The sequence below is a fragment of the Drosophila biarmipes genome, chromosome 3L (genome assembly GCF_025231255.1).
Source record: "Drosophila biarmipes strain raj3 chromosome 3L, RU_DBia_V1.1, whole genome shotgun sequence".
Lineage (NCBI taxonomy): Eukaryota > Metazoa > Arthropoda > Insecta > Diptera > Drosophilidae > Drosophila > Drosophila biarmipes.
The window spans coordinates 7,079,175-7,093,472 of record NC_066613.1 but is presented as its reverse complement, the minus strand read 5'-3'; the positions used below and the strand labels follow the sequence as shown (position 1 = coordinate 7,093,472).

At 44.0% G+C, this 14,298-nt stretch overlaps 4 protein-coding genes and 2 long non-coding RNA genes across 7 annotated transcripts; 3 read left to right on the top strand and 3 right to left on the bottom strand.

Annotated features, from left to right (window-relative positions):
- Nucleotides 1–487: 487 nt before the first annotated feature.
- On the bottom strand, nt 488–7,484 carry LOC108030689 (clavesin-1). Its single transcript, XM_017103723.3, has 4 exons — nt 7,306–7,484; nt 2,476–2,924; nt 1,869–2,159; nt 488–1,057 (listed from the first exon to the last, which is right to left on the bottom strand). Coding segments are annotated over exons 1-4 (996 nt in total). The 5' UTR covers nt 7,307–7,484; the 3' UTR covers nt 488–802.
- Nucleotides 6,507–6,734, top strand: LOC127010802 (uncharacterized). Its single transcript, XR_007763600.1, has 2 exons — nt 6,507–6,551; nt 6,615–6,734. It is a non-coding gene; the product is annotated as an uncharacterized LOC127010802 (long non-coding RNA).
- A 75-nt stretch (nt 7,485–7,559) lies between the features above and the next one.
- Nucleotides 7,560–8,592, top strand: LOC108030693 (uncharacterized). Its single transcript, XR_001768525.3, has 3 exons — nt 7,560–7,881; nt 7,946–8,035; nt 8,504–8,592. It is a non-coding gene; the product is annotated as an uncharacterized LOC108030693 (long non-coding RNA).
- A 108-nt stretch (nt 8,593–8,700) lies between these two features.
- LOC108030692 (1,5-anhydro-D-fructose reductase) lies at nt 8,701–11,638 on the bottom strand. Of its 2 annotated transcripts, XM_017103728.3 has the most exons (5): nt 11,477–11,638; nt 11,184–11,351; nt 10,953–11,122; nt 10,556–10,898; nt 10,078–10,493 (listed from the first exon to the last, which is right to left on the bottom strand). In XM_017103728.3, the coding sequence occupies exons 1-5, from the start codon at nt 11,546–11,548 to the stop codon at nt 10,314–10,316; spliced, it is 933 nt and encodes a 310-aa protein (XP_016959217.3). In that variant the 5' UTR covers nt 11,549–11,638; the 3' UTR covers nt 10,078–10,313. The 2 variants fall into 2 exon arrangements, with proteins under 2 accessions (XP_016959216.1, XP_016959217.3); XM_017103727.3 differs by lacking the exons at nt 10,078–10,493; nt 10,556–10,898; nt 10,953–11,122; nt 11,184–11,351 and adding exons at nt 8,701–8,960; nt 9,018–9,533; nt 9,592–9,759.
- Nucleotides 11,639–11,820: 182 nt separating this feature from the next.
- Nucleotides 11,821–12,813, top strand: LOC108030688 (kxDL motif-containing protein CG10681). Its single transcript, XM_017103722.3, has 2 exons — nt 11,821–12,165; nt 12,236–12,813. The coding sequence occupies exons 1-2, from the start codon at nt 11,999–12,001 to the stop codon at nt 12,714–12,716; spliced, it is 648 nt and encodes a 215-aa protein (XP_016959211.1). The 5' UTR covers nt 11,821–11,998; the 3' UTR covers nt 12,717–12,813.
- LOC108030687 (EARP-interacting protein homolog) lies at nt 12,737–14,159 on the bottom strand. Its single transcript, XM_017103721.3, has 2 exons — nt 13,895–14,159; nt 12,737–13,843 (listed from the first exon to the last, which is right to left on the bottom strand). The coding sequence occupies exons 1-2, from the start codon at nt 14,063–14,065 to the stop codon at nt 12,860–12,862; spliced, it is 1,155 nt and encodes a 384-aa protein (XP_016959210.2). The 5' UTR covers nt 14,066–14,159; the 3' UTR covers nt 12,737–12,859.
- Between the last annotated feature and the right edge of the window lie 139 nt (nt 14,160–14,298).

Sequence of the window (14,298 nt, the reverse complement as noted above, 5' to 3'; positions counted from 1 at the left end):
CTTATATATTTAAAGTCGGGCAGCGACCATTCAAGCAGTGACTTCCGCTTGTTGCTCGGCGGAAGTTCCTCGGAAATTAATTAACTAAGAATATATTAAATTGATGTAAAAAATTCTGCTCTGAAAATATTTAAAAAAAATATAGAAAGAAGTTATAATTCTATAGTTGAGTGTCTCGTATCAGATACCCATTACTCAACTGAAAGGTACTTTTCCAAAATTAAATTAAATTATCAGCGCTTTTTAAGCACTGAATCACTGCAAAGTCAAAACTGAGCTCTCAATTTGTATGAAAAATGGCGCTGTACAACATTGGTATTCAAAAAGTATTTACTTGGCAGTGCTGTTTCGATGTTTAATTAAGAAAGTTTATATTAGGGATATTAAATGGGTGATGTTGCTTAGGAATTCTTGTTGAAAATTTGCTGCGTACGCGAACCAACTTACCAGAAATCAGTAATTATTCGATATATTAAACACTAGCCACTTGAATTCACAAGAATAGGTATATACATATATTTAAATAGACATTCATTTAACATAACGTAACGCATGAATGGAATATACAACTGGGGAACTCAGCCCCATCCATTTTTAGGGAACTGGGAACGGGGGAATCATGAACCACAGCTGTGGCTCCCACACAATCCCCGGCGAGACCTTAGTTATACAGTTTTGTGGTGATGCTTTTAAATAGGTACGAAGTGTGCATGCCCGCGCGTATTGTCGACTGTCTCAATGGTATCCTGACTATCCTAGCTTAGCCTAAGGAGATGGGATTAAGCAGCGGCGGAAGAGGAGTCTAGTCCACCTCCAGTTTCCTAAAACTGCCCACCACTCCGGCGTCGATGTCGCCGATGTCATTCCCAGCGAAGTTAGCCGCATCCTTGGTGATCTCGATCTGCATGTCGTCCAGGGCAAGGATTGCCGCCCGGCGCTGGAGCAACTTCTGCTTGAACTCGGCGATCATTTCGGCGATGGGAACGGTGCCACCATACTCCTTCGGCAGGATAGCGGGGTCAATCTTCGTCTTCAGGATGTCAACATTTTTGTGAACCTATTGGAATGCGAAATGAGGTAAGTATGCGAAGAGAACTTGTAATTAAGAAGCAAGAAAGCACGTTTACCGAGCAAAGGAGACCGTGATATACTTTAATTTCCTTCAACTACTGAATAAACCAATAAATAATACTGTGTGTGGAATTGCTGTATTATAACATATCAGATATTGGTTCCCATTTAGTCAATGTAGGCTGGGTAATTTGTTTCATCACTGTATTCAATCGAAAGCTAGCAAAGGGGTCGACGACGGGAATAAGAATAAATAATCTTCAAGCAAATAAATCTAAAGAAACTATAAAAATGCAGGAAGTTTCCCTATACAGTTTGCCGTACATAAAAAAGGCTTGCAAGCTCCGCCTGGGCAAGAGGATTCCCTTGAAGCGCCTGATGGAGAAGTACGCCAAACACTATGGACTAACCCTGAGCAAGTTGGAGTTTTACACGTTGAAGGGAATGAAGCTGGAGTCCTTTGATACTGCACATCTATTGGGACCGCGCACCCTGGACCGCATATTTATCAAACAGATCTAAACCGAAATGTAAGAGCTGCAGAGGGACGCTAACCAAGAACACACCTTTAATCTAATAAGTGTTTTTCTTCTCTCTTCGTGCAGGTTAAATATAAACCTAATGTTCGACAGCAAAAGGGGTCAGAACTAAAATCTAATAAAGAGCCCCGAAAGGAAAACAATTTTATTACTTGTTTTGCTCTGCGTTTATGGGCTACTTAAGTTTGGAATACCATACGGGGCCTGTCATAGCCTCCTTCCATGGAGGAAGGAGGGGAGAAATAAAAGTAAACTCACTATAATTCGCTTCTTGAGCTTGTCGCTCAGCATGGAGACGCCCAGCTCGATGATCCGATTGGCGTAGTGGGGAATGTTGACGAAGTGCGTCTCCTTGTGCCGCATGGGGGTCGAGTTCTGGATGCACTTGACGATGCTGCGCAGGTCGGTCAGGGACCACAGGCTGACGAAGCCCATGTTCATGCCACTCTCGTCGTTGATGTACACGTACCCGGCCACCTGGGAGTCCTCGTCGTCCAGGAGGGCCTCGCAGATCAGGCTGTGCACGCGGGCCATTTGCACCGAAGTAAACTGAAATACATTTTAATTAAATTAAAATGCATGTTTTGAATAAACAAGGAGGAGGTTCAACACCTCGACTATAAGGTACCCGTTATTTTGCTTCCTTTAAATAGATTAAATTTACTTATATTTTACTGACATGTTCTTGCTCTGAGGGCCTGAACTTTAAATCATACCTTATTGATTAGTGATCCGATTTATATAATAGGTATAGGTATTAAAAAATAAATTAATTAAAAATTTGTATGCGCCGGAATCCTAGAACATGCATGCTTTTCTAGCGTTTATAACTCTACTAACGGCTATAAATAAAAAGGATCCTTACCTTGTAGGGATCGAACTTGGCGGCCACGGACAGGATGACCTGGCGGCCGGTGGAGTCTCGCTGGGGCAGCGGCACCAGGTAGCCGTTTTCGAAGATCTCGTTGATGGCCGGGTCGGTGATGTCCAGCTGCTTGAACCAGTGCGGGAAGAGCTGGCGGATGGTCAGGTAGCGCTCGAGCATTTCGCAGGCGGACGGAACGGAGAACTTCTTGGTCCGCAGGAAGCGCAGCAGGAAGACGGCGTCGGTGCGGCACTTGCGGATGTGCGGGTGCTTCTCGATCCACTCCCGGAACTGGGCCAGAGCCTGCCGCCGGATGTTCTCGTCCTCGTGCAGCTCCTCCTTGGCCACCTGCTTCATGGCCGGACTGAGTCCGCAGACATAGGGGTAGTCGTAGTCCGTCGCCGCCGGTCCGCTCAGCTTGGGTTGTTGCAGCACCTCCGTTTCGAGCACTGAAAGTCGGAAATACGTGTTAACTGCTGAATTCTTTACACATTTGCCTCTTAATTAAGTACTATGTTGCACAATTTGAACGCTCAACTGCGAGAGAGCAGAACCCATGAAACCACGGATGAAGTGTTAAATTTTAGACATGAAACCTTTAATCGCTATCTGTCCAATTAACACTTTCACTTTTAGTGAGCTGCAGCTGCCGCATTTTTACTCGATTTCCCTAAAATGTTTACGATCTACCTACTGAATTTCCCCTTTAATTATACGCTAAAAAATTGGTTTACTTCGTTTAGTCATCGAGGTCATTACCTAAGATGATCTTTTGTTTTCGATATAATCGTATATTTTGGGCAACCTATTCGATATTGACCAAAAAAGATAATCAAAAAGTCTATTTAAGAGAAGGCACGTTTTACAATCCATATTTCCTTTAACATATTTTAATAATTAATAAATACACACTAACTAAGATTACTCGAAACAAAACAAATATCATTATTGAAAAAACTAAGTACCTGCTGATTTAAACAAAACCCAATCCAAAAACGCATTTACAATACATATTTCCTAAGATTAATTATTAAATCAAAACATTTAGTTAATTTTCAAAAACTTAAAAATTAAGTTTGGAAATGGATTTTATTTTACATAAAACTTTGTTCAGAAAAATGTAAATACTCTTGTATAAATACAACATTTATCGTTTCAGAGAGGAGTACCTGCTGATTTTAATGACCGACTTAAGCTTGAACTGAATGACCGGAGATAAATCCAAGTGGAGTCTCAGCTATCTTAATTGGGATCCCTTGCACTCATTTACAGCCATTAGTGAACCCGCTTATACACTTCTCCCACCCGAAGCCAAGCGCATTCCGAGTTGATACCATGTCAATTAGCCACATCGGACCGCGTTTTTGACCGGGCTATGGCTGTGAGCGAAATATTGGGCTAAAATGGCCAACGGCCGACGGCCAGTGGACTGCCGCTGCCACCGATTTCTTCACGGCTGACACCGCCGACTCTAATTGGCCGGTTGCCCTTGGTCGGTGGCGATTGTGCAACCCGAAATGTTAAAATTCATCGAACTCTCAAGGGTCAGCGCAGTTTACTGGACCAGCTCAGCGGCCCGGCGCGGAGATGTGATACCTACATGAATGGCGGAGTCTGCATACCAATTAATCCCACTTGACTTTTGGCTGCACAATGTCAGGGGACCGGACCGAGGTTGGGAGCTGGAACGGGCTTGTGCTGGGGCGGAGATCGCCGGGGTGCAATGCCTTGCGTGGGCTATGGTGTCGGACGCGGTGTGGCGCTGTTCGGAGGAGCTGCCCACTGCGATTTGCATTTGGTTAGCTAATCCCCAAGGTGCTGCCATTTCCGTATTTTCGCCTTCTTCGTGCTCATACGCAGTCTTACACAGGTCCATTGACCGTGACCCAAAATCAGCCGGCTGGCTGCTTTGCATACGAAGCGAATGGCTGGAGCTGCTCTTGGTCTCGTCGCCTCGGTTTCGGTTTCAGCGCCCATTTAAATTTCTAGTCGTAAAACCCAGACGAAGGTCGAGAGAAAGATGAGTTGCCGCCCTGTAATTGCGGAGCGCCAGCTGCCAGCGCTGGGCCCAACTATGTGCTTTTGGTCAACAAACTGTTTATGACCAGTTTGTTCACTTTCATGGCCTTCACACAGTTTCCAGCGCAATCGATCGGCGACGCAGAGCGCCGATCGCGGATCGCTGGTCGCTGATGTAAAAACTGAACGAGTGGAATTGCCCTGCTTTGAATGCGTCCAACTTGAGTATGTGGTTCGAAAACAGCAGGGATGTGTGGCCCGAAAGTCGGGCTTTGGTAACTCGATCACTTATGCGCGGGCATGCCGTGCTGAAGATGTCCGCTGTCCGCTGTCCACCGTCCTCCGTCCACTGTCCACTGTCCCCCGAGACATGCGATTTGTAATTTCGTTACCGTCTCCTCTGCGTTTTCGTTTTCCGCTCCGCCAATTAGCCCGGTGGTTACATCATATCACAGCATAAAGCTGCCAAGCCGAAGTACGTCCGTCTTACCGATCCCGCACCAAAATCGCCGACTTTCGGTAAGGCAGTGAAAAGTAAAGAGTGCAAGCCCGAGAAATGCTCAAAACTGGTTTTCCCATCCCACCGCTCGGCCCGATCCACTCCCATTACACGGAGAAAAAGGGTGCTAAGGCCTACATCGGGGGTGGGATCCGCATTATCGAACTATAGGCACTGCTTTTATGGAATATATAGGAACTACTTGAGACCTACATCGCTAAAATGTGTGAAACATTAGGTATATCTCTGGATTGTACACTGATCTCGTAACCAAATGATTTATAATCCAAATACTAAATAAATTACAATATCACCAAATAATATTCCCCTAGCATCCAAATTAAAAATAATTATAATATCATCAAATAAATTTGCAAAATAGCAAACAGATCTGATTTAATGTGATATATGCTATGTATAATGTATGAAATCATGTAAAACTAGATCATTTAAGATTGCCAGATGATATCCCGAAATGCCTTGCGGATCCTTGATCCACCAAACTGATTTTCTATCATTACTTTATAATATGATCTTCAGATTATAAACTGATCCTTGAACCAAATCATTTATAATCCAAACACAAAACAAAATTATCAATATATCATCAAATATAATTTCCGAAATCGAACAGATCTGATTTAATATCACATATATCAAACCATGAATCACTAGATCGTTTAAGATTGACGAAACTCTTAATGATATCCCCAAAATGACTGGCGGTTTTTTAACTGCCTCTCAGTGTTCACAAACAAGAGTTATGATGCTTGCATAACCAAAAGTCAAGACCAAGGCTTTTGCTTGGGAGATCCCCGAATTTTTCCAGTGCACTTGCCCAATCCCACCCCATGACCGTGCACATTGGCAATATTGGCTCAGTTTCGAATTCCGAATAGTCGCCTGCGAATTTACGACCTGGCGATTTGCATCTGCCTTTCCGGATTATCATGCAGATTGCATTTTGCCACAATTACGACAAAGGCGCGCTAATGTTCCCCGGATGAGTAGCGCTTTATATTCATGTGTCAGAATCAAATGGCTGTAATCAGCGGAGTGCATTAGCCAGGCCCACCACGTCCGCCGGCCAAGGCCTTCTCGCTGGCCAGTCGTTGGTCAAGGCAGGGCCTTAAAACTCCATTAGGTGCACTGCAGACTGGCCACCTGGACGGGACTTACGACTGCCATTGAGGCACCCAGAATCGCCGCCGAGGTCGTGGCTACTGGTCAAAGGAAATCGTCACGTCGATGGCTGCGTCCCTGGCAGTTGCACAATGCCCACTTGCCATGAATATTTATATGCGAACCGCACAAATTGCATTGTGTACGTACGTTTCAACCACTTGGCTTTTACGGCGTTGGCCAACTTCGGCTTGGGCCGAGGAGACCTTGCAGGCCTCTTGTGGCGGCAATTAAGCCAGCAAACAGAATTTCAAAACTCTCGACGCTCGAAACCATTGGCCGTAAAATAATTGACTGCAGTGGGTCAATAAAGCGCAATCAAAAGGCTGTACAAAACTAAGATTTTGCTGGTTTGCACCCACGCACCTACTTGTGTGTGAGTATCTAAGATAAGCACCTCACAGAGAAAAATCTTTGAGTCTGAGATTGAAATTTACAGATTGCATTCAGAAACAAGATAAAAAATAAAACAAAGTCAAGGAGTTAAGGATTACTAGAGTTTAAATTTGAAAATGTATAAATTTGATCGAATTAAAAATAAACTGCGCACTTTAAAAAATTAATTTTCTTTTATTACGCAATTTAAAAAAAATTAAAATGGTAAAAATGTAAATATTTATAAAAAAGGCGTAGCTTAAGGCCAGTAGCTATAGCTACAATAAAATAAAGGTTATACATGAGAATAAATAAATAAATAAACAAAAAAATTAATAGAAAAATAGCTTTTTATATATAATAAAGAATATATAAGTTTTGACTTCATTCAGTTATCCTTTATGTTTCTTTTTTAATAATCTTTCATGCACCGTGCATTATTTTGGCTTTAATATATATCCTCTTTTGACCAACTTTTTGTTAAATTTATAATAAATATATGATAGCTGGAACCCAGGATTTCGCTGGGAAATCAAAGTCTGGCCTGCTAGGCCAGGTAAACAGTTGCAATCTACAGATGTCTTTGCTTGCGCATGCGCAACAGCTGCAAAGAGCTGTACTTGGGTGAAAGCGAAAGTTTTTCTCCGCCACAAGTTTTTCTCGGGCCTTTACATAATACACGAGCCGTCCTTTTCAAACCCATCGCCATCCCCGCTAATTTGAGATGTTAAGGGGCTATTCTGAGCTCAACTCACTCTTGATTTACGCACTGGCACCGCGGACTTCACAAGTTGTTAAGCTTATATAACGATGTTGTCGCGTTGCAGGGGATCCGTCTGAACTACTCCGGGCTCTAATTGATCGCCGGGATATCCGTGGAGTTCCGCAGAAACTGGCGCGATGTGAACGTGGGCACGCTTTGAGCGAAACTGCCAATTTTTGGACTGAAAATTTATTTAAACCTCGCTCTTGGCCGAAGCGATTTCACTCAGTCCGTCGGCTGGAGGTTGAGTGGGATTACTCGAGTGGAGAGGCGGCTCAGTGGAGCAACGCGAGCCCAATCCGAACTTGGATAGCCGTCCGCATGGAAAGTGGTTTCGAAAGGCGCTCGTCTTCGTTATGATATTCTTGGCCTGGGTCAAGGTGGCGCATGCCAGAGATCCTCCCCTAAGTGCCTCGTGGAGCCGATCCCTTCCTCGCTTCCTAGCCACCGTTTAGGGGGATCAGGGGCCACTCGACCCCACTCCATTGAGCGCGTGTTCGCATTTATCTCTGGGCATCTGCAAGCGTTTGGGGTGACGTCAGCCCAGCCATAGGTGCTACTTACAAAGGTCGCTAGCAGCGATTAACCCAAATGTACTGAGCAATCCAAAAATAATTAGCCATCTCATCCAGGCGTAATAGGTACATCAACTAATGGCCGTAATACTTTCATGCTTCATTTCTGCGGTTGGCGCAACTAATGGCTTCCGCATGATATTTTTGGTAAGTGTCGCAGTTCTAGATCCACTGATAAAGCGCAAAAGCCCCTAAACAAAGTATATTGATACAAATACAATATAAGTTCTATCAATATATTCTTATTAAAACATTTTCTATTAAGAAAGCATATTTCTATTGGGCTCATATGTAGCCCAAAGCCACAAATTCCAGTATTCCATTTCCTTGCCAATAGAAATGAATCATTCGAGTTATTTTCAGCCTATAGATGGTATTACTAGGGATGGAACCTCAAATGTATACACAGCTTCCATAAATCAATGTCTAAACTACACAGCTTTTTAAATGAATGAAATGTGCTGGTAATGCAGTATTTTCCAGACGTAACTCTGTTTTAATTAAGCTGAGTACACTCTCCTTTGTTGATCTTTCAGCGGGCTTTGCTTATATTACCATTAGTCGTAAAGGCGTAATACTATCATTCGGTCTTATTCAAACATTTTCACCTTTCAGCTTGAGTGTCAAACGTGCAGAGCCAAAGATCGATGCTCCCATTTGCCACCCTTTTCTTGGATATTCCCTACTTTCTTGGGAGGTGAGCGGATCATTGGCAGCTGGACAGATTTAGCTTTGATGGGGCATTAAAGCACATTGACCTCCTCTGTGGGGTACTAGTATATACGTCGTTCGTTCAAATTATTGTCACAGAGTTACATTTCTCTAACAAATTTATTATATATTTTTATATTTCGACAATTCAGCAACACGGCGTTTAAAACTCAATTGCAAAGGGATAGTACTTGTGGTTCAGGCCCTTGATTAAATTCAATGGCACAACGCGTTCGCCAGTGTGATATCCATCGAGAACGCTCATTTCCTCGGCGGTCAGTTCAAAATCGAAGATATCGAAGTTTTCGGCGATTCGGTTAGTATTGGAGGACTTGGGGATGGGAATAACACCCAGACCCACCTGTGGATTAAAGGTAAATTAGTTGCTATTGCTGAGATGGGGCAGTTCTGTAATTACCAAATAGCGCAAGACGATCTGCGGGGCAGTCTTGCCGTACTTCTTGGCAATTACGGCCACCTCCGGGGAGTAGATAAAGTCCGGCTTCTGGATGTCCGGTTTGGGCTTTCCCAAGGGAGTATAACCCGTCACCGTGACATCGTTCTTCTTGCAGAAGGCCGTCAAGGCCTTTTGGTTGAGGGCAGGAGAGCACTCCACCTGGTTAGTGACGGGTTTGATCTCGCAGTTAGCCAAGACGCGTCCAAGCTGTTCGCTGTTGAAGTTCGATACACCGATACTGCGGACCAGCCCCAGTTTCACCAGCTTTTCCATGGCCTTGTAGGTATCCAGGTAGTCAACATCGCTCAGTTGGAGCACGTCGTCCTCATTCTTGGGCATGAGGGTGTTCTCGTCTACATACTTGTAGCCCACGGGCATGTGCATCAGGTAGAGGTCGATGTAGTCCAACCCAAAGTTGCTCAGCTGCTTACGGCAGATGCCCTCGACGAGTTCAGGATCGTGGAAAATATTCCAGAGCTGAATGCAAATATAATTTTGATAGGCTAGGCTGCGCAGACGATTTTCTATAACTTACCTTGGTAACAAGAAAAATATCCTCCCGCTTGACGACTCCCTCTTCAATTTTATCGCGGATCGCCTTGCCCACTTCGGCTTCGTTCTGGTAGAAATAGGCCGTGTCTATATGGCGATAGCCCACATCGATCGCGTGCTTCACAGCGAGCTCGCCTTCGTTGTCCTTGGACTGCAAATATACAAAATGAAATTCAACATCAGCATCCTTTTTCCCCACAGAGTCAGAAATGTGTTTTGTAATGAGAATTTGCAAGTCTATATATCGTTATTTTCGACCACACCGCGTTCACTTTAGTGCGGACGTTGTCCAAATTTCAGAAAGCCGGGAAATGACCAATCAAAACAACATCCCCAATTATATAAGTGATCAACGTCGCAAGGCTCGTGAACGATTCGAGAGACTTTAATATAGTACTTAAATTATCGTAGAAACAGGTAAGCACTTGACAATGAATTAACACAAGTACTAGGTATACAAAAATAAATAAACTTTAAGATGTATTTACTCACTAGACTTAAAATCAGACCCTCTAGTTTTAATGCCAAAATGTAAGTCTATGTATCTTTTGGGCTGTTATCATATAATATTTAAATCATAACGTAAACTAATTATTGATTTAAAGATAAATGGAAAACATAAAAAAATTATAAAGCTTTAAGGCCTTAAAATAAGTATTTTACCTTTATTATTACGTTATTTCCCTAACTATAAATATTCAAGTATTAGTAAGGATAGTACTGATGACTCTTCGCTTTCTCAAACTTCCAGATGCGCCGGCCAAGATTAAGGGTCCCCAATTGAAGCAACTCCTCCGGCATCAAGTGGAAATCAAACACATCCAGATTCTCGATAAGATGGGCCTGTTGGGCAGCTTTGGGAATGGGCACCGTGCCAATGTCAACCTGTGGAGCGTTTATCAGCTATTAAATATGTTCCTGAGGTCAATATTCTGGTGTTATTGTACCAAGTATCTTAGGATGACTTGAGCGGGTGTCTTGCCGTACTTTTCTGCCAAGGACAGTACTTTGGGATCGTGATAGTATTTCGGGAGGGGATTGCAGGCCTTGGGACGACCGAGTGGCGAATAGGCAACTACGGTGATATTGTGCATTTTGCAGAGCTCAATCAGCGGGATTTGCACCAGTTCCGGATGACATTCGATTTGAAGGGCAACAGGTTTGATCCGACAGTTCTCTAACAATCTCTGCAGCTGATTGGCATTAAAGTTGGACAATCCCAAACTGCGCACAAGTCCCAGGTCCACCAGCTGCTCCATACTCTTGTAGGTGTCTAAATAGTCCACATCACTAGGAATTCCAAAGATCAGTTTCTGCCTGGGGATAGTTCTATCCAAAACTCACTTTGTCATCAGTTGACCATCGACGTGGGGCATCAGATCTTCATCTGACACATAGGGCACTCCCACAGGCGAGTGCATCAGGTACAAATCTAGGTAGTCCACGCCCAGCAGTCCTAATTGCAGTTCGCAGGCGTACTTCACCCTCTTGGGTTCGTGATATATGTCCCACAGCTAATGGGGTATCGATTTCTGATCTGTTTATATGTTCCGGGAACTATTTATATACTCCTACCTTTGTGACCAGGAACACCTGTTCTCGCTTTATCTTCCCCTCGCCCATAAATTGGCCCAGAACCTTTCCTATAAGACTTTCATTCCTATACAGATAGGCGGTGTCTATATGGCGATAACCCAGTTCAAGGGCGTGGCGCACTGCAGCCTCACACCGAGATTTCTTTAGCTACAGATAACATAATTACTTTGTTTTTCACAATTTCATAATTGTGCTTTTTGGAAGGTAGAATGTTCTGTGAACGTATCTGCCGGTTGATTGATTAGCTTCCCCGATATCAAAGATAAACTTACATTGTAGGTTCCCAGACCCAAAATAGGCATTTCATAGCCATTGTTGAGTTTTACAGTCGGAGCAAGCTTCATTTTTAACGTTTAAACCACGAAAAAGTTAATACAGTCGACCGCAAAATTTGGCCGGTAAATCTGAGTGTGGCCAAACCGGGTTAGAATGAAAATAGCCAATACTGTTTTAAAAATAAGTATTTTAAAAATAATTTATTAAAATTGCTACATACACACAATATTAAAATAGATGCCTTTTTAAAACTAATTCGAAAATATATAATGAGGTCGACTACTCAAAACAAATAACGGTATTATGGTTGTCTACTTTCGCCTTTTGCAACACTGTTTAGAATTTAGTACCTATAACAGCTGTTAACAAAATGTTTTTTCGTCATGATAAATCTAATCAAAATATATTTTAATAGATAGAAATAGAAAAACTTGCTACACACATAAAATCCACTATAGGATCTCTCAAATTAAACAAAACCGAACTGCCAGGAAACGCACACAAGGATATAAACAGCCATGAGTCACTTGGGCCTGACGGATGTGCACCAATCCCAGGATGCCACTCCTGACTTGGAATCCTTCACTGGCTTTGGTAACTCCGCTGCAGAGGCCTTCATCCAGAGTCTCGCAGGAATGGTCAATCAAGGGGATGTGGAAACCATGATAAGGGCTCAAAAACAAATGTAAGCAACATTCAATAAATGGTTTCTCACAGAGACTGTCTGATTCATATCAAATATCCATCTTACTCAGGCTGCAACGCTTCGAAAAAACCAATGAGATGCTCCTAAACTGCAATGCCCTTTCTCAGAGTCGCCTGAAAAGCGCCAGCGAGGATTTTAAAAGACATGTGAAATGCCTAAATGACATGAAGAAGGATTTGGACTATATATTTCGAAAGATACGGGTCATCAAGCAGAAGCTGCAGCTGCAGTTTCCCGCCATATATGCCGAAGTGCAGCCGCAAAGGAGCAGTTTGGCGGAGGAAGCCGAAGACGACACGGAAGTCCAGGCCAAAAAGGCCACTGACACAGCTGCTCCATCGACAGGAAAACCTGTTCCACCCACTGCACAGTCCAAGAAGAGTGCTGCCACCATTGAGTATGTCCAAATGGAGGAGGCCGTGGACAATGGCACCGTGGAGATCGAAAACGAGCTGATCAAACGCGTCTGCTCCGTCGAAACGGCCAATCCTAACGACTCCTCCGACTGCACTTCCGAGGATACAGGTTGAATAGCTCTACGTTTCTTAGATAGCTTTAGTTGCACAGTGTATTTATAATGTAAGATAACTTATTGGTTTAAATATAATCCGCTACATCCAAGGATAAGTTAGGTTTATCTGTATGGTATATCCATAATAATTAACGAATTGGCTTAAAATATAATCTGGTACTTGTACTGTTTGGGCACCTTTGAGATAATGACGCGGCCATCGTAGCTTAGGGAAGCAAAGATCCAGGGATCCACATTGCTCCACTCGGCGCAGTACACAGAGTCCTCGTGCTGATCAAAGGTCTGCAGCAGACCATCGGGCAGGAGTTTGTGCCTCTCCTCCGTTTCTGCCCCACTGAAGTTGGAGTCATCTAGTCCCGCCTGAGCCTGAGTTTCCGAACTCACAGACCCCGCACAAGTGAGCAGCACTTTGCAGTCGCTGGAGCTGGAGAGGAGCAGTTGGTCATGGAATGTGTTGAAGCGCACGGACCACACCCAATGGGAGTGATCGGAGCGCTCGAAGACCGGAGCCTTTGGCATGCGGCAGTCCCAGATCCTTAGGTAGCCATCATCCCCACCCGTGACCAGGTGGCACTGCTTGTTGGGATTGCAGTCCAGGTCGCGCACCATCTGCCCGTGGGCATCGTTGATGCTCCACGCACAGTGCTGCGTATCGCGCACATCGTAGGCACTCAGATTGCCATCTTGGAGGGTGAGGAACTGGTGGCCCTGGTGATGGTGCGACCACTTGCCGGTGGTGAAGTGCAGCGTGTGCTTGGCAGATCCGCTGGAGGATCCACTGGTGGGCACCTCGGCCACCACGCGTGTAGAGGCTTCCGCCCTCTGCATCACCGCCACCTTGTTGTCCACAACGCAGGCAAGGCTCTGCTCCTGACTTGGATGAAATTCAATGGTTTTAACTCGTTCTCCTAGGGCTTCGGTGTCCAGGACCTCAACCTGCTCCCATGGCAGGTATTCCGACTTAAGGTGCTCTGGATCCGGGTTAAGGTCCTCGGGAAGTGTTAATAGGGCCGATTGAGAGAGCACCTGTGCTCCTTTTTGGACATTGTAGACGGAGGCCAACAGGCGAGGGTTATGGGGGCAGCTATTCAGTTTCCACACTTCACCCAAGGCGTGCTCGAAGACCTGGGTATGGAATCATATTTATTAGAGCCTTTGGAAGTTCCACTCTCTTACTTTTGACTGGACGGTTCCCTGTTCCTCCTCGTACTGAATCAAATGCACTTGGTTGGTGGGTTTCAAGGAATTCGTAGCGATGAAGAAGCACACATCGTTGCTTTCTCCGTGTTGGGGTGTCAAAGCCCTCGCCTGGAGTTCTAAACCATAGATCAGGCTGTTTTCCTCCATTTCAATTGGAATAAAAGAATCCAATGTTTTGATTTTGGGCTGAAATAGGTAAACGACGTACGTACACAAGAATGTGTACCTAACAGTGTTGGAAAGCATCCAAGCGCTAGGTGGCAACTCCACACCGTTATTTAAAAACTTTATTTGAATAAATTTATATATAATAGTTTTGTGTTTAGAAACAAAACATATATTTTAAAGCATAATTTACTATTAAGACTCTTTTACATAAG